The sequence below is a fragment of the Aquarana catesbeiana genome, linkage group LG02, assembly GCF_042186555.1.
Source record: "Aquarana catesbeiana isolate 2022-GZ linkage group LG02, ASM4218655v1, whole genome shotgun sequence".
Classification (NCBI taxonomy): Eukaryota; Metazoa; Chordata; class Amphibia; order Anura; family Ranidae; genus Aquarana; species Aquarana catesbeiana.
The window spans coordinates 190,403,725-190,429,341 of NC_133325.1; the positions used below are offsets into that span (position 1 = coordinate 190,403,725).

Genomic DNA, 25,617 nt, shown 5'->3' on the forward strand with positions numbered 1-25,617 from the left:
CCTCTCTCACCAAGGCTCTTCTCCCCCAATAGCTCAGTTTGGCCGGACGGCCAGCTCTAGGAAGGGTTCTGCTCGTCCCAAACGTCTTCCATTTAAGGATTATGGAGGCCACTGTGCTCTTAGGTGCTCTTTTTTGTAACCTTGGCCAGATCTGTGCCTTGCCACAATTCTGTCTCTGAGCTCTTCAGGCAGTTCCTTTTGACCTCCTGATTCTCATTTGCTCTGACATGCACTGTGAGCTGTAAGGTCTTATATAGACAGGTGTGTGGCTTTCCTAATCAAGTCCAATCAGTATAATCAAACACAGCTGTACTCAAATGAAGGTGTAGAACCATCTCAAGGATGATCAGAAGAAATGAACAGCACCTGAGTTAAATATATGAGTGTCACAACAAAGGGTCTGAATACTTGGGACCATGTGATATTTCAGTTTTTTTTAATAAATCTGCAAAAATGTCAACAATTTTGTGTTTTTCTGTCAATATGGGGTGCTGTGTGTACATTAATGAGGAAAAAAATGAACTTAAATGATTTTAGCAAATGGCTGCAATATAACAGAGTGAAAAATGGGAGGTCTGGAAAAAAAAGGGGGTCTGAATACTTTCCGTCCCCACTGTGTGTATATATATATATATATATATATATATATATATATATATATATGTATGTGTGTATATATATGTGTGTGTGTGTATATATATATATATATATATATATATATATATATATATATATATATATATATATACATACACACACTCACCGGCCACTTTATTAGGTACACCTTGCTAGTACCAGGTTAAACCCCTATATGCCTTCAGAACTGGCTTAATTTTTTGTGGCATAAATTCAGCAAGGCGTTGGAAACATTCCTCAGAGATTTTTGTGTATATTGACATGATAGCATCACGCAGTTGTTGCAGATTTGTCGGCTGCACATCCATAATGCAAATCTTCCATTCCACCACATCCCAAAGGTGCTCTATTGGATTGAGATCTGGTGACTGTGGAGGCCATTGAAGTACAGACCTTATGCTCATGTTCAAGAAACCAGTTTGAGATGATCTGAGCTTTGTGACATGGTACATTATCCTGCTGGAAGTAGCCATCAGAAAATGGGTACACTGTAGTCATAAAGGGATGGACATGGTCAGCAATACTCAGGTAAGCCGTGGCATTTAAACGATGCTCAATTGTCACTAAGGGACCCAAAGTGTGCCAAGAATATATCCCACACACCATTACACCACCACCAGCCTGAACCGTTGATACAAGGCAGGATGGATCCATTCTTTCGTGTGTAGGCCAAATTCTGACCCTACCATCTGAATGTCGCAGCTGAAATCGTGACTCATCAAACCAGGCAACATTTTTCCATTTTTTCTATTGTCCAATTTTGGTGTGCCTGTGCGAATTGTAGCCCCAGTTTCCTGTTCTTAGCTGACAGGAGTGGCATCCAGTGTGGTCTTCTGCTGCTGTAGCCCATCTGCTTCAAGGTTTGATGTGATGTTCGTTCAGAGCTGGTATTTTGCATACCTTGGCTGTAACGAGTGGTTATTTGAGTTACTGTTGGTTTACTACCATCTCAAACCAGTCTGCCCATTCTCCTCTGACATCAACAAGGCATTTTTGTCCACACAACTTCCGCTCACGGGATATTTTCTCTTTTTCGGACCATTCTCTGTAAACCCTAGAGATGGTGGTGCATGAAAATCCCAGTGGATCAGCAGTTTTTTAAATACTCAGACTAGCCTGTCTGGTACCAACAACTATTCCACATTCAAAGTCGCTTAAATGCCCTTTCTTCCCCATTCTGATGCTCAGTTTGAACTTTAGCAAGTCGTCTTAACCACGTCCAGATGCCAAATGCATTGGCTGATTAGCAGTCTGTGTTACCAAGCAATTGAACAGGTGTACCTAATTGTGTGTGTGTATGTATGTATGTGTGTATATATATATATATATATATATATATATATATATATATATATATATATATATATATATATATATATAGTGTGTGTGTATATATATCAGCAATTGGACATTCCTAGAGTTCCCCCTAAATCTGATTTATGGCATAATTGCATGCAGGGAATTTTAAAATAAACCTGCAAGGTTGTTAACTGATTTTTCAAAGGTGTAGACTGCAGAGCTGTCATCCTGATCCCATCTCTACTTCTAGTACTGGAACTGACATGCAGCCACTGAAGTCTGAAAAAAGTTTGAATCCCTGTTCTTCACACTTGTTCTGGGCCCTGAACTCGCTAGGTAATGAAGCTAGGATAAGGATGAAAGCCCTAAAGCCTGCACCTAAGAAAAAAAAATGCAATGTCTACTTCCAAAATTCTATGCTAACAGGTCTCCTCAAAGTTGTGTCTGTGCCAAAAATGACATCATTTTTGCATGACTTGCCAAATTGATGATGTGTTTAATTGTTTCCTGTGATATACTGTAGTATATCAGTTCCATGAGCAGATGTGTGTGTGGTGTGCATGTGTGGGATGTTGTAAATAAACTATTGTTAGACATGACTAATTGGTCAAAGTACCATGTCTAATAATAATAATACTCTTTATTCATCATATGTGTTAATGTTTGCAACATTTTTTTATTTGGAATATCAGGCAGACATCACATGGCCTTATAACCCATGAACAACTGTAAGAATAAGCTCACCTTTTATAACATGTTAAATGTTACACCCATATTCAGGGTGCAACATGTTACTGCTGCAGCTGCCCCCCCAAGTCCCTGCTGTGACAGCAGGCCAGGGATCTGCCAATTGGCCGCGTCATTCATTCACAGAGTTCAGTCAGTGGGAGAACTACAAGTATCAACAGCCTTTGCGGCTGTCAGCTTGTAGTTCTCAATGAACCACCAGGGTGCTTCTGATAGCAGCCGTTTACCACATGATCGCTCCATCAAATGACGGAGCGATCAGTTGTAAACAAACTGGCGTCACGTCCGGTTCCTCTCTCCCCTCTCTGTTTAGTACAGTACAGTGCGAGGGGAGCCATCAGTGGCAGCAGCGCTGTGGGCTGGATGTTTAGTGCCCACAGCGGTGATATGTGCCCATGCTCAGCCATCCATGCTCAGCATACTCATCCATCCATCCTCATCCATCCATCCATCTCATCCTTGCAGATCTCGCACATGCTCAGTGCAGCACAAGCAGTTTAATAGGCTTCAGGTCAGGTTTCCATAGCAACGGCAGTGTCAGAGGAAGTTGCCGCCCCTTCCCAGAAGGCATTGCAAACAGGAAATGATGCGATGGGCCACGGCCAGGGAGGAAGAAGTGAAAAATGAATAGAGCAGATATACAGTAGGTGCTGAGAAAAAAAATATATATATCCAATTCGTTTACAGTGCACAGTTTAGTGAGGGATGCTGAAGAGTTGTAAAAGTGGGTGGAACTCCACTTTAACAAAAGAATACTTAACTGTATAAAGGAGTCTGACAGTTGTTTTTAAACATTTGCGAGGTAGATTTACAGTTGAAAGTAAACATTAAGGTCTCTGGGAGTTCGGGATATGCTGCAAAATTGGAACCTATATCTCGGAAACGCCAATGCTCAAGTTATCTAGATGTACAAAAGTCAGATAAGGCTATAAGTGTTTTAATCTGAGCATATCTAAAAGTTTTCCTGTTAGTATGGTACAGAGAAAATAGGAAAAAAAAAGAAGAGGGGCGAAGTGGGGAAAAAAGAGGAGGAGGGGGAAAAAAAAGAGGGGAGGGAAGGGGTAGGAGAAGGTCACCGCTGGGGGTGCCAGGAAAAAGAAGGTCAGGGCCATGACTTGGTGAAGAGCGCAGGCCCAAACATTGTTTGGATCAGACGTAATGCAAGTATTCCTCAGAGAAGCGAAAGAGACTCCAATAGAACCATTTGGTCTTATGCTCTTCTGTTTTGTTACGGAGGGTCAAGGGAAGATCTTCCAGTTGCTCGATATCATTCACCCTTGCGTGCCATTGTGTACCTGTTGGGGCAGATTGTTTTTTCCACATACCTGGGATGCAAGCTTGAGCTACGTTGAGCAGGTGCTTAAGAAGAGATTTGTGGTACCTCTTCTTGGACAGTAGTGTGAGATTAAGCAGTATTGCGGCTGGGTTATCATGTAGGGAAATGTCGGTAAATTTGTGGATAAGTCGTAGCACAGGTTGCCAGAAAGTGCAGAGCTTAGGACACTCCCAGAGAATGTGTAAGAGAGTGCCTTCGGATGAGCCACATCGCCAGCATTGATCGCTCTGTTGAGGAAACAACTCGGCAAGGACTGATGGAGTTCTATACTAACGTGTCATTAACTTGTATGTGGTTTCCTGGTATCTGCTGCACAGGGATGATTTATGTGCAAAAAAAGAGTATACGCTCCTTTTGTGGGCCAGAGAATGTCACCCCTAGTTCCCTTTCCCATTTAGCAAGGAAGGGGGGGGGGTCAGAACAAGCATGAAGTTTCAGAAGGTATTTGTAAGAAGTAGAAAGAGATCCTCGAATCGGGTCCCTTCCCAGACATAGCTCTTCAAATGCATGCAATTCTCTGGAAAACAGTGTATGTTTTGGCAAAGATTGCAAGAAATGGGACAATTGGAGTTCCCTCTATTGAGGCAGCAGAGAGGTGGACGAACAAAGTCCTCGTCGCAAGCCAGCCATTGGTAACCAGGAGTTGAAAGGCGCGCATTGGGCCTTGAGGTGATAAAATTTCAGCTTTTTATCTACTGTACTGATAAAGAACATACATAGCACTGCTAGGCCAAATGGCCCAAAATAACTGCTTAAAAAGTTTTTATAAGAAAGATAAGACTTAGCTACTATATTAGTGGATAATATTACATTGTAGAGCAGCAGGGTTTAATCTTCTTAGGATTTTCATTGCTGTTTGTGACCGCGGTAGGGGGAATCACCCATACTCCAGGATGACATGGCCTAAGTGAATGTTGAAAACATTTTATTGGGTAATCCTCTAGAGCCGTGGGAGGCTTCCTGAGTCCGGACCCCTCCATCTCCCCATACAGTGCAGTACCTGGCAGGTACAGTACTGCAGATTTTAAGACATCTGTGTGTTTGTATGGAGAGGAGGGGAGGAGTCATAGGCATCAGTGGGTGACCTGAGAAGAGGAGGTTTAGGGCCGCTCTGTGCAATTCAATTGCACAGAGCAGATAACTATAAACCTGCAAACAAAAATTCCCAGTTCACTTACCAGCCAGCTTGCAACAAACTAAATTAACCTTAACAGTTCACGTTAAAACAAAGGGTTTCGTTTGCACACATTTGCAGTAAAACTACAGAGGCCACATCACAGCACTACAGTGTACTGCAGTCCTAACTCTATAAATGTTGAGTTTCCAAATTTGGAGCACATATACAATAATGGATAGATTAAGGCAGGTATGCCTGGAGGATCCCACCCCTCCTTAAGGGTATAGGGACGCCCTGGACACCTAGCAATAGCACAATGGCAGCGAAGGTATCCAGTGTGTCCCCTCACCAATTCATCAACAGTACAAACAAATGGCAACTACCCCAACCTATTATTGGCCTCTGAAGCAAGAAGCGCATGAAAGGGCAACGCATGTCAAAAAACAAAAATTCCCGACTCGCTTACCAGCCAGCCTGCCACTAAGTAAATTGACCTTTAATTCTGGGTTTAATTGATTCATTCATTGTTTCATTGATTGATTGTTTAATTGATCTATAATTACATCTATCACTGTTGCAACATGCAGGTAAGTTTATGTGTGGCAATAGATAGCTTGCATTGTTTTTCTTCACCTTCAGATTACTTGATTTGAGTAGATGGAGCTTTGGGCCACCTATAGTAGGAAGCAAAATAGATGGAAAGCCTAGCTGTAGAAGTTAGTATACACCAGTCTTTACCACCTTAAGTGTTCATGCACATGAACAGTTATAGGGAATTCTTATGTTTTCCATGTGCTTTTCAGTGCCTGGGGAGCTGCACGTGCTGCATACGGCCTGCCATTCAAGCAAATGCCTGTACATGGCCATACTTTTGCAAGCGCTGATGCTTCTTTGCATTGGTTTTACCAATGTATGTGCATCTGACACATTGTCTGAACATGTAGGTTTTGCATTTGGGAAATATGTTGGATGTGTATTCGCTGTACTTGGCTGTACCCTTGTAAACACTGATTCTTTGCATCAGCATTTACAAGAGTACATCCGTGTATAGCCTTTCACTTATATGACAGGCTGTATATGGCACGTACGGCTTCCCAGGCACAGGGAAGCGACCGGAGATTTACACTAGGCGTAAATTATGCCTATAATTGTCAGTGTGCATGAACCCTTAGACTGGATGTATTGCAGTATACATTTTTGTTAATGGTATCACTTGCTTAATAGTTTTCTCTCCTTTTACAGGGCATTGATGAATCAAGCAAAGACAAGTAAGTAACAATGCTATTTCAGCAAAATATTTCCATGTGCACCTTTTTGTGGAGCCCACAATGTAGAAATGTTTTTCTGTCAGACCTTGGCCAAAGTTACAAAATGTCACTAACATTTAGCAGTATTTTGAGCATCTGTAATCTACTGATGTATAGACAGTTGTCTGTTATGTGGGACATTTTGGCAAGTATCCGCATTAACAGCTACCAGATGCAGCAAATATAGTACATTCTATAACTTGGTCAGTGTTTTCAAAGTTATTAGATGCTGTTTTCAACTTGAACTGGAAAAATTGAAGTCAGCATCTGCTTGGTTATTATGAGCAACACAGAGATATTCTTGCAGACATTTAGTACATAAAGCAATTTTGTGTAAAGTTTCCTTCTATTTCATTATATCTGTTTCTGCCAAAGGATGTAAACAGGCCAAGGACCATAATCCTTGTTTAGTACAGGGCATCAGCCATTGTCACATCAACAGTTTATATTTAGATATTTCCTTTTGTATTTTGCAGCAGGAACACACAAGAGGCTCTTAATCCAGAAGATGAAGTTGATGAATTTCTGGCAAGGGCAATAGACGCAAGAAGTATTGACCAGTTACGAAAAGATCATGTTAAAAAATTTATTCTCACATTTCAGACCCCAGACTTGGAGAAAAAGGTAACTCTGGTGTTCACTATAAAATAATTTTTAGATCAGTATGGGCCAATTCAGGTAGAATTCAGACATTCTAATTTTGCAACCAGCACGTTTGTACTGTATGACAACAATGGAAAAGAACGTAAAAAGGTGGGTATTTTTAAAGGATAATTCCACATTTAAATAAAAAATTAAAGCCCCTATTCGAGACGAAAACTATTTTTTCCCTGCCTCCCTCTGCCCTCTAACTGCCCTCTATCCCATCCTACTAGGCATTTTTTTACCCTTTTGATGTGAAGCCAAATATACTCGCCTAAGTCCTCCTTCACATCCCTCACCGTTGCCAGTTCTGGGTTTTGGAGACCACAAATTCAGTGGTGCAAATGGAGCCCCCCACCATACCCCTGTGATGATGTCATCAGAGGGCCTTACCACTGGACATCCAAAAGGAAGTGTCCACGTCATGCAGGCATTGATGTGGACATTTGAAGTACCAAGCAAAAGTAAACAGAAGAGTAGAAGACTCTGGGCTGTGAGTGATTGCAGCTTAAGGTATGTAAAAAAGGGCATTTAGATAGGGTGTTTTTTTTTGTTTTTTTTTAAATCCAATGATCAGATAGAATCGGTGAAAGTAAGGCTGGCCATTGATGCCTCCCATTTTTTTCTTTTTAAACAGCCAGCGGGCTGATAGAAAACAAGTAGGTTCCCATTCTCACATGCAAGGTGGATGGAGGAATGCTCTTTACAGCTATATTAAGGGCACTCAATACAAATACCATAGTGCAGTATTCATTTATTAGTCCTGTTTGACAGAAATCAGTCGTTAGATTCACTTAGTGAGTAGGGCAGTTAGGCTGATCAGAGAGCTTCAACAAATTCTTAGGTCGCTGGGCACCAGTACTCCCCATTCCACCAGTTTTGCCACGGAAGGGGTTAACTATGTGGGAATGAGCGCTGAGTGGAGTATTGCACTTTTTTTTTTTTTTCACGCCATACAGCAGCATAACATTATAGTCCACGCTGCTACTGCTGCCCCTGCTTACAAAGAGCCACGTGTAACTTCAATCCATTCTTGCTGCTACCCACAGAGACCTTGATCACCTCGAGCCATTCAACCTCATCTGGTACGATCTGTCTGGGTTTCATGAGTACCCAAATTCACCACGTGATGACATGTCTGATTCTAGACATAGGGGGACAGTCCCACTGTACTGGGTGCCCCAGCTCACATTCACTTAATAGCTCCTGCAGAATGGCCACTGGCGGTGCTAATCTCTGAAGCCTGGACTGAAAATGTTTTCTTTCTCATTTATTGAGGGACACAGTATTCAGAGACAATTGGGTTACACTGCCACCTACAGGGGGACATGGACACTAATGTCCTAGGAAGATGGACATCTTTTCTCTGTTGAGAAAAGATTTACCATTTTTTTTCTTCAAACAACATCTCCTTACGCGCTGGTCTCTATATACAGCTATCCAGATTGGCATATCTTCCGCAATAGCTTTGGAGACCTTACCTAGAATCCACTGGATTAGACAATCGCAGAACTTGCCTGAAATTTGTCTTTGGGGCATTGGGTTCCAGATAATCATGCTTTCCAGACTTGAACAGGGAGCACTTTGAGTCCAGAACCATGGTACAACCTCTGAAGTCTCACTTTGTGAGTAGACCATGTGGGCCAAGCACTGGGTGATACTGTACTTTTTGGAATGTTGGGCCCCTTCATTATACCTATTTTTCATCATTTAAATCAGAAAGGGTTACTGCTGAAGAACTTGCCGATTTGTGCATTTAGTTTAGGGGAGCGTCTCTCGCTCTTGTCAGGCATGGCTCCCTCTTCGGTTCTCTCCTGGGAGGAGGTGGCCTCAGTTATGCAGGATTTCATGGGAAGAATAGTAATCCTGATTGCTGACTGCACAGGCCATATATGCACTTGCCTGCCTTCCACTGCAAAATCTATATTCTGCCTGTGGCTTTAGTGACCTCTGAGCTTTCAGCCGATCAAGAGTACTCCATAATGGATGACATTGCTCCTGAGGATCACCAGGCAGCTGTCATTACAACTAAGTTTAGAGGAACTGTTTCAGGTCTCTATAATGTTATACATTCCACTTTTAACATTTGAATAACAATCTTCAGCTTTTAACACCACTGCTACCTGTCTAGGATCTCTTGAAGGCCCTAAGACTACTAAGACTTTGTCTGTTGCATTCATTAGTCTCTTTTCACTCCTTCCATCATTTGGCAGCTTTTTACACATTTAAGGTGTTTTTGTTAAGAAGTGGTCTGTTCCCTGCTGTGGACCTGGTAATATCCCATATTAAAGTGCTTACAATCCTTGTAAAGGATGCACCTGTTTTTGAGGATCTCTTGGATAAGTATTTGGAGATTCTTTCAAGAACCTTGTTTTCTCTACCTGACCCTGCATTACAACCAACGTTGGCTGTAATAATAGTCTTTCAGAATTTAGGGAAATGGACTGGGGCCATAAGATGGGATCCTGTTTGCCTACTAATTGATCCCCTTTTTATGGAACATTTAACTCTTAGTTATTGTGTTGATGTGTTGGTATATCTCACCCATCACACGTTCTGTATGAGTCTTCTGCCAATGAACTTGCAGAGAACCCTTTGGCGAAAATGCTGGGCTGCAGAACAGGCATGCAAAAAATGTTTATTATGCATATCCTTTGAAGGGATGTCTGTTAGTTTTTTAGACACCTGGCCAGACAGCATCTCGGTTGCATGATATGAGATGTGGCTTCCAGGGACTACAAGCTAGAATTCTTCTCTCTGCTTCCTCCCGCTTCAGGTCTGCCTGTGTCTCCACACTGTCTTGCACATTTCAGTGTAGCTCTTGCAAAACTTTTTGATCAAGGGTTATTGCCCTAGTTCCTATGGCAGAAAGATTTCAAGGGTTCTACTCCAACCTTTTTACAGTTTCCACTCCAACCTTTTTACAGTTTCCAAACCAAAAGGGGGCCTCTGTCCCATCTTGGATTTCAAGGTCCTAAATACATTAAAGCTTATGGGTAATCAAATTTTAAAGTATTATATTCATTTCCACATTGAATTTAAAAAAATTCCAGCCAACTTCTATTTCTGAAAGATATTGAAGTTTGAAAACGTACTTTGTAACAATCACTTACATTTACTTCCTTGAATTTCGTGACACATAATCACTATGCCCTGTTTATAGACACTGCTGTGTCGTAGAATTCGCATAGCCTGTGTTCTGACAAAATGTTGAACTCTGCAGTAAATCGAACCAGGTCACTTCTGCTTTCTAAACCATCAGTAATTGCTGATTTGGACGAATTGGTGTTTGGACACAACACCGGCTGCTGAATACAGTCCGGTAGAGGAAGATTTTGCTATTTGCACAGCGGCTAACGAGGACAAAGTTGTCACCGCCTCAGAGGTGGTCATTTCTTTGGTTAGTTTCGAGGCGGAGTAACAATCTACACTCATAATATACACCGGACTCTGTTCGTTTGCCGGTGTTGTTTCCAAACAGCAATTTGTGAAAATAAACAGCAATTCATCAAAATCTGCAATTCATGATGGTTTAAAGAAAACGGAAGTGACGCGGGTTGCTCATTCTGCCAGGTTCTACTATTTGTCAGAACACCTGTCTTTTGAACTACAGAGGCACTGAGAGGAGGGAGATTCAGGAGGTAGTGTCAGTACATCACAGTAAATCACAGCTTGCAGGCAGCAAGGTATCATGGGATATGTAGTCCCTAGAAATCAAAAGTAAACAGCATAAGGGAAGCCTCAAAGCATGCAAGGAATCCAGGAAGTTGATGAAAGTGATGGATAGCAGACAGGCAACACTCGCATTGTGAAAGGATTTTTCAAGTAAGGTTATATTGTGTTGTCAATAATAACGATTGTTTTTATTGTGGTTACAATGCTGATGTTCTAAAATTAAAGTGTATGTTTTGACAATAGAACTACTTTAACCGTTCACTATTCCCAATCCCAAAGGGGCCATTCACCACATTCTACATTTCCAGCATTGAGCCCTTTTTCACACTGAACCTGGCTTTGAAATCATGTCAAAGCCGCATTTCAGTCCGACTTCGGGGGCGACTTGAAAGACATATGTGCGGGTTCATGCACAGATGTCTATTGAAATCACCCCCAAAGTTGACAAAAGTAGTGCAGGAACTACTTTTGGAAATCGGTGCAGCGCCGCACCAATTGGGACACTCCTATTGCCGGCAATAGGCTCCAATTTGACCTGTTAAATCGCGCCGGGGGCTTAATGCTTTTGTTTAAGGGCAAAAATTTTCCATGAAATCTACTGCATCCCTTCACTAAGGAAACTCCCTGGCTTCTGTGGACATCATAAATGCTTACTTACATATTCCTATGTTTCCAGCTCATCAGCGATTTCTACGCTTTGCTCTGGCACCCATGCACTGCCAGTTCATGGCCCCATCCTTCGGCCTCTCATCTGCACCTCAGGTATGTACCAAGGTGCTGGCCCCAGTTCTAGGCCCACTGTGCTCTGATGGCATCCAATTTGTGCAATACTCAGATGACCTCATGAGGAAACAGTCAGCACAGGCTCTATGACAACATGACATTGACCATCCAGAGATTACAGCAATTTGGATGGATTATGAAATTTCTGAAATCTTTGCTGGAATCAACTCATTCTTTGGAGTATCTGCGTCTAGTCTTGGATACAGCTCATACCAGAGATTGCCTTCGACAAAAGAAAGTTCAAACACTCCGGTCTCTGATGCAAACTCTCCAGTCCAGTAGCTGTCTGACTTTTTACTTTTGCATTAGAGTCCAGGGTCTGATGGTAGCCTCTTTTGAAGCCATTCCAGTTGCCCAGTTTCAGATGCCCTGACCTCTACAATGCAACATTTTGTCGCAGTGGGACAATTTGATCTGGTCTCTGGACAAGACCAATTTTGTTATCACCAAGGGCCAATCATTTCTGATTTAGTGTCTCAAATCCAGCTTTGGAGACTTGAAGTCCTTTCTTCCCTTCATTTGGTAGAACCTATCTAGAGATGTCAGTGTGTTGGACTGGGTAGGGGTCTTGGGGACTGTCCATGCAGGGGATTTGGTCGCCAGAGTCTCATTTCCCATAAACATTCTGAAACTTTGGGCAGTTTGGCTATCTCTGCATTGTTGGATCATCCTACTGGAAAGTCCAGATATCCAATCCATATTCAGTTGATCAACACTATGGCAGTGTCGTATATCAAAAATCCGTAAGGAACCAGAAGTCTTGCCTCTGTTGCAGGTGGGAAGTGCCACATGTGTACCTTCTAGCCTTCAGGTTCAACAGCAAACTGGACAGGTTCGTCTCCAGGTAAAGGGATTCTCTAGCTGAGGTTGTGGATGCTCTGGTGGCTTTGTGAGATAGTACACCCTAATTCTATGCCTTTCCTCTCCTAAAACATCTTCCTCATCTGTTTCACAAGATCAAAATGGAGGATGTTTGGTGGTCCTTTTTGGTTTGAACAGGCACCATGCCGATTGGGTACACTGACCTGACTTCCGGCAGACGCTTTGTGAGCTGTTCTAGATTGTCAGGATCTCAAGAACCATTTTACCATCCACTTTCCTGGGCGTTGGGTTTAATGGCATGGTTGTTAAAGCTCAGGTTCTAAGAGACAAGGGAATCTTAGACTCTGTGATTCCTGCAATGTTACAAGCCTGGAAGTCTACTTCTCTTAAGGTCTGTCATCGGACATGGAAATCATACTTCATGTGTTTTGAATCTCAGGGCTTCCACCCTAGGAGTTTTCTCTGAGAAAAATAATATTGTTCTTGCAGATGGCCCTGACCCGCTTTTGACTCTTGGCACTATTAAGTTTCAGGTTTATTCCCTTTGTGTTGTTTCAGAGACTCGTTACATAGTAGGTGAGGTTGAAAAAAGACACAAGTCCATCAAGTCCAACCTATGTGTGTGATTATATGTCAGTATTACATTGTATATCCCTGTATGTTGCGGTCGTTCAGGTGCTTATCTAATAGTTTTTTTTGAAACTATCGATGCTCCCCACTGAGACCACCGCCTGTGGAAGGTAATTCCACATCTTTTCTGCTCATACACTAAAGAACCCTCTACGTAGTTTAAGGTTAAACTTCTTTTCTTTTAATTTTAATGAGTGGCCACGTGTCTTATTAAACTCCTTTTCACAAAAATTTTTTTATCCCTATTGTGGGGTCACCAGAAAGGTATTAATTGAAATCATATCCCCTCTCAAGCGTCTCTTCTCCAGAGAGAATAAGTTCTGTGCTTGCAACCTTTCCTCATAACTAATATCCTCCAGACCTTTTATTAGCTTAGTTGCCCTTCTTTATACTCGCTCCATTTCCAGTACATCCTTTCTGAGGACTGGTGCCCAAAACTGGCATTGATCCCCTTTTTAATGAATGTCAATATTCTGTTTTTTTAGCAGCAGCTTGGCATTGCATGCCATTGCTGAGCCTATTATCTACTAGGACCCCCAGGTCCTTTTTCATCCTAGATTGCCATGTAGTTGCCCACCCCATTAATTTGTTCAGATCTTTTTGCAAGGTTTCCACATCCTGCGGAGAAGTTATTGCCCTGCTTAGCTTAGTATCGTCCGCAAATGCAGAGGTTGAACTGTTTACCCCATCCTCCATGTCGTTTATGAACAAAATAAATAGGATTGGTCCCAGCACAGAACCCTGGGGGACCCCACTACCCACCTCTGACCATTCCGAGTACTCCCCATTTATCACCACCCTCTGAACTCGCCCTTGTAGCCAGTTTTCAATCCATGTACTCGCCCTATGGTCCATGCCAACGGACCTTATTTTGTACAGTAAACATTTATGGGGGACTGTGTCAAATGCTTTTGCAAAATCCAGATAAGCCACATCTATGGGCCTTCTTTTATCTAGATGGCAACTCACCTCCTCATAGAAGGTTAATAGATTGGTTTGGCAAGAACGATTCTTCATGAATCCATGCTGATTACTGCTAATGTTTCCGTTCTCATTACTGAAATCTTGTATATAGTCCCTTACCATCCCCTCCAAGAGCTTGCATACTATTGATGTTAGGCTAACTGGTCTGTAATTCCCAGGGATGTATTTTGGGCCCTTTTTAAATATTGGTGCTACATTGGCGTTTCTCCAATCACCTGGTACCGTTCCAGTCAGTAGACTGTCAGTAAAAATTAGGAACAATGGTCTGGCAATCACTTGACTGAGTTCCCTAAGTACCCTCGGATGCAAGACACCCGGTCCCCGTGATTTATTAATGTTAAGTTTCTCAAGTCTAATTTTAATTCTGTCCTTTGTTAACCATGGAGGTGCTTCCTGTGATGTGTCATAAGGATAAACACTGCAGTTTTGGTTACTGAAGCCCCCCAATTCCCTCATGAAGACTAAGGTGAAGAATAAAATTAATACCTTCGCCATCTCCCCATCCTTTGTAATCAGATGTCCTTCCTCATTCTTTATGGGGCCAATATGATCTGTCCTCCCTTCTTTACTGTTTACCTACTTTCTTGGTATTTTTTTTGCACTTCGCCGCTATGTGTCTTTTGTGTTCTATCTTAGCCGCCCTAATTGCACCCTTGCATTTCTTGTTGCATTCTTTATAAAAGTCTGAATGCTGATGATGATCCCTCAACCTTGTATTCTTTGAAGGCCTTCTCCTTTGCTCTTATATGCTTTTTTACATTGGGGTTAAGCTATCCAGGACTTTCTTTCTGTTCAAATTTTTTTATTGAAAAGAAGACATAAATTTCAACAGGTAATCTTTGTATGACAATAAACAATGTTAATTACACAATTTCTTTTTGTGCGTCTAAATAGTAACATAGACAGTAGGATCGTTGTCTTAACAAAAGATACAGAAGGTAAGCATCAAAGTAGTATGTGCGAACGCATTGGGTTATATAAGTAAAGATAAGACAGGAACAATATACCTATGCGATTACAAAAAACGTTAATCCGCAAACATCTGAAAGGTCAAAACAGTAAACTTTGTGTAATCATCAGGAAGTATTACCAGTAGTGTGCAGGGCCGGACTGGCCTACCGGGAAATCTCCCGGTAGGCCGGCTGCCTGGCTGCTCCTGGGGCCGCTGTGAGGGCAGCGGTGCCTGAAAAAAATATGGCTGCGGGGCCGGCCGACATGCAACTGCACAGGCGCCAGCTGTTCCGAAGCTAGCCATGCTCGGGAAAGCCCCTACACGCTCGGCAATTTTCGAAAAGGCAGGCGCATGCGCAATGATAGGATGGCGCAGAGCGGCGCCATTTTTAAAAGTAAAGCTCTCAGTGAGGTCTCGTCTGGTGGCATGTACCTCTTCCTACGTCCCCCCCGCAGCCTCTGACCTCCTGTCCCCCCCCTGCAGCCTCTAAGATCCCCCCCGCCCCCCCGCAGCCTCTGACCTCCTGTCGGCCCCCCCGCAGCCTCTGACCTCCTGTCGGCCCCCCCGCAGCCTCTGACCTCCTGTCGGCCCCCCCGCAGCCTCTGACCTCCTGTCGGCCTCCCCGCAGCCTCTGACCTCCTGTCGGCCCCCCCCCACAGCCTCTGACCTCCTGTCGGCCCCCGCGCAGCCTCTGACCTCCTGCCGGCCCCCCCGCAGCCTCTGACCTCCTGCCGTCCCCCCCGCAGCCTCTGACCTCCTGCCGTCCCCCCCGCAGCCCCTGACCTCCTGCCATCCCCCCCGCAGCCTCTGACCTTCTGCCATCCCCCCCGCAGCCTCTGACCTTCTGCCGTCCCCCCTGCAGCCTCTGACCTTCTGCCGTCCCCCCTGCAGCCTCTGACCTTCTGCCGTCCCCCCTGCAGCCTCTGACCTCCTGCCGTCCCCCCCGCAGCCTCTGACCCCTGCCGTCCCCCCCGCAGCCTCTGACCCCTGCCGTCCCCCCCGCAGCCTCTGACCTCCTGCCGTCCCCCACGCAGCCTCTGACCTCCTGCCGTCCCCCACGCAGCCTCTGACCTCCTGCCGTCCCCCCCCGCAGCCTCTGACCTCCTGCCGTCCCCCCCCGCAGCCTCTGACCTCCTGCCGTCCCCCCCGCAGCCTCTGACCTCCTGCCGTCCCCCCCGCAGCCTCTGACCTCCTGCCGTCCCCCCCCGCAGCCTCTGACCTCCTGCCGCCCCCCCCCGCAGCCTCTGACCTCCTGTCGTTCCCCCCGCAGCCTCTGACCTCCTGTCGTTCCCCCCGCAGCCTCTGACCTCCTGTCGCCCCCCCCGCAGCCTCTGACCTCCTGTCGCCCCCCCCCCGCAGCCTCTGATCTCCTGCCGTCCCCTCCGCAGCCTCTGACCTCCTGCCGTCCCCTCTGCAGCCTCTGACCTCTTGCCGTCCCCTCCGCAGCCTCTGACCTCCTGCCGTCCTCTCCGCAGCCTCTGACCTCCTGCCGCCCCCCCCCCCTGCAGCCTCTGACCTCCTGCCGTCCCCTCCGCAGCCTCTGACTTCCTGCCGTCCCCTCCGCAGCCTCTGACCTCCTGCCGTCCCCTCCGCAGCCTCTGACCTCCTGCCGTCCCCTCCGCAGCCTCTGACCTCCTGCCGTCCTCTCCGCAGCCTCTGACCTCCTGCCGTCCCCTCCGCAGCCTCTGACCTCCTGCCGTCCCCTCCGCAGCCTCTGACCTCCTGCCGTCCCCTCCGCAGCCTCTGACCTCCTGCCGTCCCATCCGCAACTTCTGACCTCCTGCCGTCCCCTCCGCAGCCTCTGACCTCCTGCCGCCCCCTCCCCTGCAGCCTTTGACCACCTGCCGCCCCCTCCCCTGCAGCCTCTGACCACCTGTCGTCCCCTCCCCTGCAGCCTCTGACCACCTGTCGCCCCCCCCTGCAGCCTCTGACCACTTGTCACCCCCCCCTGCAGCCTCTGACCACTTGTCACCCCCCCCTGCAGCCTCTGACCACTTGTCACCCCCCCCTGCAGCCTCTGACCACTTGTCACCCCCCCTGCAGCCTCTGACCACTTGTCACCCCCCCTGCAGCCTCTGACCACTTGTCACCCCCCCTGCAGCCTCTGACCTCCTGTCCGCCCCCCCCGCAGCCTCTGACCTCCTGTCCGCCCCCCCCCGCAGCCTCTGACCTCCTGTCCGCCCCCCTGCAACCTTTGACCTCCTGTCCGCCCCCCCGCAGCCTTTGACCTCCTGTCCGCCCCCCCACCGCAGCTTTTGACCTCCAGCTGATCTAGCTGGGGATGCAGCGTGTTGTTTAGCAAGGGCTTTCACCGCCATCTTGGAGGAGACGCGGGCCAGGGCTTCCTTGATCTGTTTGGGCTTGGTTTTACCGTGGTGGCCCGTCAGAACAATCCCGGATGAAGCTCTACCGATGCGGGGGGTGATCGCCGGTGATTTGGGATAGCTGAGCGATCTGGGTGCTCTTTGCGGTCCCGTGTCTGCAGCGGGGAGTGCGGAGCTCTACAAGGAAGCGTCCTCCATGTCGAGCCTCGCGCATGCGCCTCCCCATCCAGGACTTTCATTCGCTCTTTTAAACGTATTACCCAATGGGATGCATTGGCTAATACCCGCATTTATTATGCTCTTAAAGCAAACCCATCTCTCCTCCGTGTTCTTTGTTCCTAAGATTTTATCCAAATTCATGCCTTCTAACAAGGTTCGTAGTTTAGGGAAGTTGGCTCTTTTGAAAATCAGTGTCTTTGTATTCCCCTTATGTTTCCTATTTCTGTGATTTATACTGAAGCCAATTGACCTGTGATCGCTATTTCCTAAATTGCCCCGTATCACATCTGTGATCAGGTCTGTATTGTTGGTAATCAGTAGATCCAGTAACGCTTTATTTCTAATAGAATAAAATTACTGCACTTATCAGACAAAAAGAGCAAGTGAATGGAGAAAACATAAATATGTTTGTTTTTTTTAAAACAAAGCTGTGACTTCCTGTGAGATACGCACGTAATAAAATTAAAATTACTGCGCTTATCAGACAAGAAGAACAAGTGAATGGATGAAACATAAATTCGTTTTTTAGAAAGCAAAGCTGCAACTTCCTGTTATATACGCACAAAATAAACAACTTTCTATATTAAGTTGAGCTATGCTCTCATGTGAGTGAATACTAGCAATAAACCTTAATAATGCTAAATTATATATATAAATACATAAAAAAAATTGATTGATTAATTTATTAGATCATGTTTTAAATAGTCCACTGTTTTAAGGTGGTTTTCAAATGTCCACTGTTTAAAGGTGATTTTCAAACATGAAATTAACACGCGATACACCCAAGAGTCGCGGTTAAAAGATAAAGACCTCCACCTCTGCACACACTGCTGCTTACCGACTCCAAATGATCTCCTAGATCACACTCTCTTGTGGCTTAATACCCAGCCCAGGCCTTTTGAGAGATGGAACAATGATCCCAGCATCTTCACAGAATTTATTCTGAACGCTTTATTTCTAGTTGGTGCATCTACCATCTGAACCATGAAATTGTACTGCAAGACATTTAGGAACTGGCGAGCCTTAGATGAATGCGCGGTTCCTCCGCCAAGTCTATGTCTGGATAATTAAAATCCCCTATTATGATAACACTTCCCATCCTTGCTGCTAATCCAAATTGTGATAGGAGATCTGTCCCCCCCTCCTCCCTCAGGTTAGGGGGCCTATAACATACTCCCAATATTATTTTCACCTTAGCTTCATCCCTTTGGAGCTCTTCCGATAAGGATTTCACCTCCTCCCTAGCTCCCTTAATGAGGTCATTTCTCACATTCACTTGTACATTATTCTTGATATATAGGCATACCCCTCCCCCCTTTTTACCCACTCTATACCTGCAATAAAGGGTATACCCTTGAATGGCTGCCAGCCAATCATGAGAGCTGTTGAACCAGGTCTCTGAAATTCCCACAAAATCCAAATCCTCCTCGTACAACAGTATCTCTAGTTCTCCCGTCTTGTCCGCCAGGCTCCTGGCATTGATGAACATGCCACGTAGTTCAGAATGGTCGCATACTATCCTCTTATTGGGGGTTCCGAGATTGCAACTAGGACTTGTTACTATACTTACCTTGGGTTTATGTGCTTTAGTTAACCTACCACTAATTCCCCCAATACTACCCTCTGGAATATGTTTTGCGCTGACTATGTCTACCTCTGGGCCCTCCCGCCTGTCTCCTATTTTAAGAACCCCTCTAACTTTGCTTCTCACTCTTTGACTAAAGTGATTGTAAACCATTATTTTTTAATTATATTGAAAAAAGGTTTATACACATAGCGACCGCTTACCACTTCTTCTGGAGTCCCCCATCTGTGCTGTCTGCGCTTGCTCTTCTGTGTCTGTCCCCATAGCAAGCTTAAGGCTGGCTTTGTACATCTATAGACGCACATGGCTCCGCCCTGCCACCCACCTTTCCTCATAGGATTTGACTGAGCAGCTGGAGGCAATGGCTTTTAGCAAAGACTATGAAAGTAGTCTTCCAGTAGGGAGGGGGAGAAAAGACCTGCAGATAGGCACAGCGCTTGATCTATACAGGACTCGGGTAGTGTTAGGGAGTGGGGTGGAACTATTATTTGTACCTTAATGGAGAGAATGCATTAAGGTACAAAAAAATCCTTTAGGGTTTGGAACCACTTTAAGACCTTTATACAAGGAGTACCCCATGTTGCTTATCCCATTTGTTATGTCCCAGTAGATCTGAATCTGGTTTTTGCTGTTCTTCAGAAACCACAGTTTGAACCAATAAGAGACATTTTGATCTTTACTCTCACCCACAAGGTAGTATTCCTTGTAGCCATTGGCTCTGTGTGGCGAGTGTTTGAACTTGGGGCATTAACCTGTAGGCACCCTTTCTGTTTCCCACTTCTCTGTGGGAAGTTGACCACATTGGTAGAGGAACAGGGCATTGCTTCTTCATGATAGAATTAATACCCTGATGATTTGATGTTTGATGGCAGCAGGACAGTTGGAGGAAGCACATATTTGCAAAATGAATACAGTGGAAGCAGGAAGATCTTTCACTGCATCTTCCTCTACAGAAAGTGAGCAGTATGGTAGTGACATCCCCAAATCTCCTGAGGTTAGCAGTCAGAGGCAGTAGTGTCTGTCACAATGTAACCACTTGCCGACCGCCGCACGCCGAGGTACGTCCAAACTTTGGCGGCGGATATCGTTGTTATGGCAGCAGCGGCGGTCAGCTTTAAGATAAAAGTAGTCTCTGCAGCGGATTCGCCGCGAGATCACGTTTATCGGTGGCGGGAGAGGGCCCCCCCCCCTCCTGCTGCAATCCGGTGCCCTCCGCCGCTTACCGGAGCAGTCGGTAGCGGCGGAGGCGATCGCGTCTGTCTCCGTGCTGTGCCTGGAGATGAGTGAGGCTAAGATGGCGCCCACTCATCTCCATGACACTGCTGGGCAGAAGCGACGTCAAAACGTCACTTCCGCCCGTACATCTTAAAGGCACATTTTTTTCAATGTCATTTTTTTGAATGACTTTTTTTTTTTTTAAATTGCATTTTAGTGTAAATATGAGATCTGAGGTCTTTTTGACCCCAGATCTCATATTTAAGAGGTCCTGTCATGCTTTTTTCTATTACAAGGGATGTTTACATTCCTTGTAATAGGAATAAAGTGACACCATTTTTTTTTTTTTTAAACTGTGTAAAAATAAATAAAATCATGTAAAATAAATAATAAAAATAAAAAAAATGTTTTAAAAACCCCTGTTCCGACAAGCTCGCGCGCAGAAGTGAACGCATATGTGAGTAGTGCCCGCATATGAAAACGGTGGTCAAACCACACAGGTGAGGTATCGCCACGACCGGTAGAGCGAGAGCAATAATTCTAGCCCTAGACCTCCTCTGTAACACAAAACATGCAACCTGTAGAATTTTTTAAACGTCGCCTATGGAGATTTTTGAGGGTAAAAGTTTGACGCCATTCCACGAGCGGGCGCAATCTTGAAGCTGTTGGGTATCAATTTACTTGGCGTAATATTATCTTTCACAATATAAAAAAAAATTGGGGTAACTTTACTGTTGTCTTATTTTTTTATTTGAAAAAGTGAATTTTTTCCAAAAAAAGTGAGCTTATAAGACTGCTGCGCAAATACGGTGCAAAAAAGTATTGCATTGACTGCCATTTTATTCTCTAGGGTGTTAGAAAAAAACAATATATAATGTTTGGAGGTTCTAAGTAATTTTCTAGCAAAAAAATCTGTTTGAAACATGTAAACACCTAAAATCCAAAACGAGGTGGGTCCTTAAGTGGGTAAATATAAAGTTATGGTGCTGAGTAGGGTTGCACCAATACCACTTTTTTAAGACAGAGTACAAGTACCGATATTTTTTTCAAGTACTCGTTGATACTTTTTTTTTTTATGTCATGTGACAGTGGCACTAATATGCAGCAGTGTCAGTAATTTTTTTTTTTTTTATTGTTCACAGTTTTATTTTTTACGATTTTTTTTTTTATTTTTTACAATCTATATTTTTTTATTGTTGTGTGTGTGTTTTTTTTTTTTTTTTTCTTTTTTACAATGCTTTCTTTTTGGAGGGGGGTATGTGACGATGTCGGTGGTTTTTTTATTTTATTTTTACATTTTTTTGACAATTTAATATGTTTAAATATGTATTACAATTCTTTCTTTCTTTTTTTTTTAATCAGCCCTGTTGTGGCGGGGGATCTAAACAGACCCCTGCCATTTCCCCTTTGAGACAGGGAAAGGGACTGAGGATACAGATTTCCCAGTCCCTTTCTCTACAGCCTCATCTACACTGAAGATGAGTGAACAGGAGATAGCAGCTCCTATTCATTCATAAATGGAAGCATCGTAAGCACAGTTTACGATGCTCAGTTATAAATGGACAGAGGCAGTGATCACTGACTCTGTTCATTCAGAAAAGGAAGAAACCGGTAAATGACAGATTTACCAGCTTCTTCCTCCACTTTCCATCCTGACAGATCTGGGACAGGGGGGACCGGAGGAGGACAAAGAGGACCCAGGGAGCCAGAGGAGGATACAGGGGACAGTCGGGGGTGATTGGTGCGGCGGTTGGGGGAATTAAAATCACTGATCTTCCTGTGTGGCTTTCAGTAAAGCAGCTGAAAGCCGCGGGAGGGAGAGGAGGAGAAGCGGCTGTCAGCTGCTTTATTGAAAGCTATACAGGGAGATCGGGAATTGTAACTCTCCCCACATCCCACAGATCATCTCTGAGGCTGCCAAGGTATCGGATTAGGCATCGGAGCATTTGCACGAGTACAAGTACTTGTGCAAATGCTCGGTATCGGTACAGATACTATTATCGGTATCGGTGCAACCCTAGTGCTGAGGCACACTTACATATCAGGAAGTGCACTGTTATTGTTAGACACAATTAACATTTCTAGAAGTTCTGTAAAAGATCCCTTAACTGTATTTTCCCTAACCCTTTCAGAGCCAGGTCTGTACGAGTACGGACCTAAAAAGTGCCCGCAGGTGGCCAAGTCTGTACGCCATACAGACCTCATATCTCCCTCTTATATAAGCTTATGGTCACTTTAATGACCATAAGCTTATATCAGAATTGTTCAGCAGACTCTACTGAACAATGCTATAACAATGATCAGCAGATTACAACCCCTAATTTGAAAGGAGGGGAGGAGCGGTGCGGATGGGGGTGAAGTTGTGGCTTGGGGGAGTTGGTATACATGTGTCTACCAAACCTCTACCCCCCCCTACAATGGATGTAGGCAGCGATTGCTGCTATATCCACTGACAGCTGATCATTGTAACTGCGAGTATTACAATGTATCAAACTGTCATTTTATAAATGAATGGAATCTCTATACAGATCCCCCAGGTCCACCCCGCACCCCTCCTCAGCTTCTCCTCCCGGCCAACCCGATCTGTCCTGATTGGCCAGGAGGAGAAGCCGGAAGACAATAGCTAATATTACTTCGCCGTTGTCACAAGCGGGTGGGTTCAGGGTGCAATGCTTTGCGCCCTGAGCACAACCTTTTTCAAGCTCAGGCTCTAATCATACAGATTGGAAAAAAAATTCATACGAATGCCCCTGTGCCCCTAATGGACTGGCCGCTCCTGATAAGACCCCTTTCACATGGAGCGGACACTGTCAAGCAGATCCACCTGCTCAGCAGGGGATCTGTCTGCTTATCCCTGCTGAGCAGGCAGATAACAGGTCCGTGTCCGCTCCACTAATGCAGAGCGGACACAGCAAGCTATTCTCTGTGGGGCAGTCAGATGGAAACGGACCGCCTGTCCATTTCCATCCAATCCGCTAGATGGATGGGGAATAGAATCCCCATCCGTCAGTTTTTAGCGGACTGGACTGGAACGGATGCAGGCGGGTGTAAACGGACACATGTCCATTTAAATCAGCCTCTCCATAGAGAACAATGGGTGGTCCGATTGGGCCCGCCTGAAAAACGGACAGGCAGACCCAATCAGTCTGCTTGTGTGAAAGGGGCCTAAGGCCTTGTTCACACAGGGTACATACACAGCGTACTTTTACGGGGACACAGGCGCACAGGTGTTCCGTGCATCTCTGTGCAGGCATTCCCGTTGATGTCATTTGAGATGTAGCACCTGCACGAACAGAGCCGTTGCTCCCAATTTTACATCCATGTAGGTCCGCATGCATGTCCCTGAGCTCTCACTGTCTGCTTTTGGGGTCATGTACCCACAGCCACACAGATGTCAGATTGGAAACAGCAGCTATGCCTGCGCAGCCGTTGCATCCCAATTGACATAAATGGGACTGCCTGTACGGAGATGCATAGAAAGCCTGTGCATTCCTATGCGGGTAAACATGGCCCTCCATGGGCGTACATTTTAGTACGCCATATGTGAATGATGCTTTAGTAGCAATTTAGCAGGAATTTTGTTATGTTGTGTTTATGTACACTATTAATGATTTTAGTGTATTTTTAGCGAAAATATTGATTTGGTAAACATATCGCACTGCCCTAAAAATCAGTAGCACCTTCTTTTTATTCTACTGGCCATGTGCTTTCAGAAAATTACAAATTCTGAAAGCTGTAAGTGAAAAATGAAAACCTCCAGATTGTTAGAGAAATTTTTGGGTACGTTCGATTTTCACCATTTTGCAAAAAGGCGCAATTTAAAAATTCCAAATATTTGTTATTTATTAACTCCATACAGGTTAAGCTTTTATATTTAGTAGGGATTTAGCAGGGATTTTGTAAAATTAGCTTTTATATTAAGTAGGAATTTTGTAACATTTGCTGTGTATTTATCTGCTAGTCATGATTTTAGTGGATTTTTAGTAAAAATATTGTTTTGATAAACATTTGCACAAAAGTAGGACCTTAGAAATCAGTAGCACCTTCTTTTTATTCTACTGGTCATGTGCTTTCAGAAAATATATGGTTTGCGGGGGGTCTTTTACAAACTTTGAAAGCTATAAGTGAAAAATAAAAAAGCAAAGGAAAAATTGCAAAAATGGTCTGGCCACCTGAGGGTAAAAATGGAGCACAGGGCCTGGCAGAAAAAAGGTTAAAAGATGAATAGTAATGTATGTAGAACACACCGAGGGACATGTATAAAGTATATTGGCAACAAAATTAGGCTGCAGTTAGTTAGCAAAGTCCGTGTGTATATATGTTTGCAAACCCCGCAAACTGAGACAGATTTACAGAATTACCAATGGAGATGAGACAAATTTTCACTTGAACAGATGCACGGTTAGGAAATGATAAGGGGCAAGCTTTATTTTGTCACAGTGCTACTTTAGCGCAGAGTTTTGCAACCTTTTTTTCAGTCAAGGCACCTTTTACAAATATGCAAAATCCTGAGGCACCCCAAACTAAAAAAAAACATAAATGTTGCTCATCAGTGTGGTAACCTGTGCCTGGAACGATGCACACAAACGCCTTGATGAAATTAACATCTGAAGCCCCCCTTTACATCAGTGGTTCCAATAATCACATCAAAGCCCCTCTTTACATTGGACTTTCCCCTTCACATAAGAGACCCCTTCTGACATTATGGTTCCCCACTTAACATCACATTCACAACTTCATGTCTCTGCCCCCCATCACATCAGAGGCCCCCCCATAAAGAGCCCCTAATCGCACAGTCCCCAAATCAACAAGCCCCTGTCAAACAGCCCAACAATAATCACACAATCCTCTTCTTACAACAGAGCCCTACCCTTTGGCTCCAGCAAAGGGCAGGAGGTTAAGTCATCGGTCTTCTGTCTTCTCTTCAAATGCTGGGCGAAGCTCTGCATGCCGCCTGCTATGGATCAGAGTCATGTATTTTCATAGTGCAGGCAAGCCAGCTACCATTACCATGGCAACAAGTGACACCTTGCATCCTGACCTTACACCATCTTTGGTTGCTATGGTGCTGGAGGTCAACCTGCCTGCACCATGACAACTCACACTGATTAAGGACAAACTGGGTCCCGTACTCACAGCATCCCTGGGGAACCCAGATGGTACTCTTGTTGATAAATGCTGCGTTAGAGCATCAGATGGAGTAATTTATGAATGAAAGTGTCTAATTATGATAAATCTGTCTCATAGTCTGTCTGCTCCTGTTTAGCATTTTGCTTCTGTATGACAAAATAGACTTGTGTCCCCCAATGTGTTTGTATTCTATGCATTTTCATTTGTGTCACAC

At 44.6% G+C, this 25,617-nt stretch overlaps 1 protein-coding gene across 2 annotated transcripts in view; it reads left to right on the top strand.

Moving 5' to 3' along the window:
* The window catches only part of ADCY6 (adenylate cyclase 6), a 382,609-nt gene that overhangs the window by 310,087 nt on the left and 46,905 nt on the right, over window positions 1–25,617 (top strand). For both annotated transcript variants that reach the window (XM_073614078.1, XM_073614077.1), the window contains exons 11-12: window positions 6,378–6,403; window positions 6,919–7,066. In XM_073614078.1, the coding sequence (XP_073470179.1) occupies window positions 6,378–6,403; window positions 6,919–7,066 (174 nt within the window). The remainder of the gene's footprint in view (window positions 1–6,377; window positions 6,404–6,918; window positions 7,067–25,617) is intronic.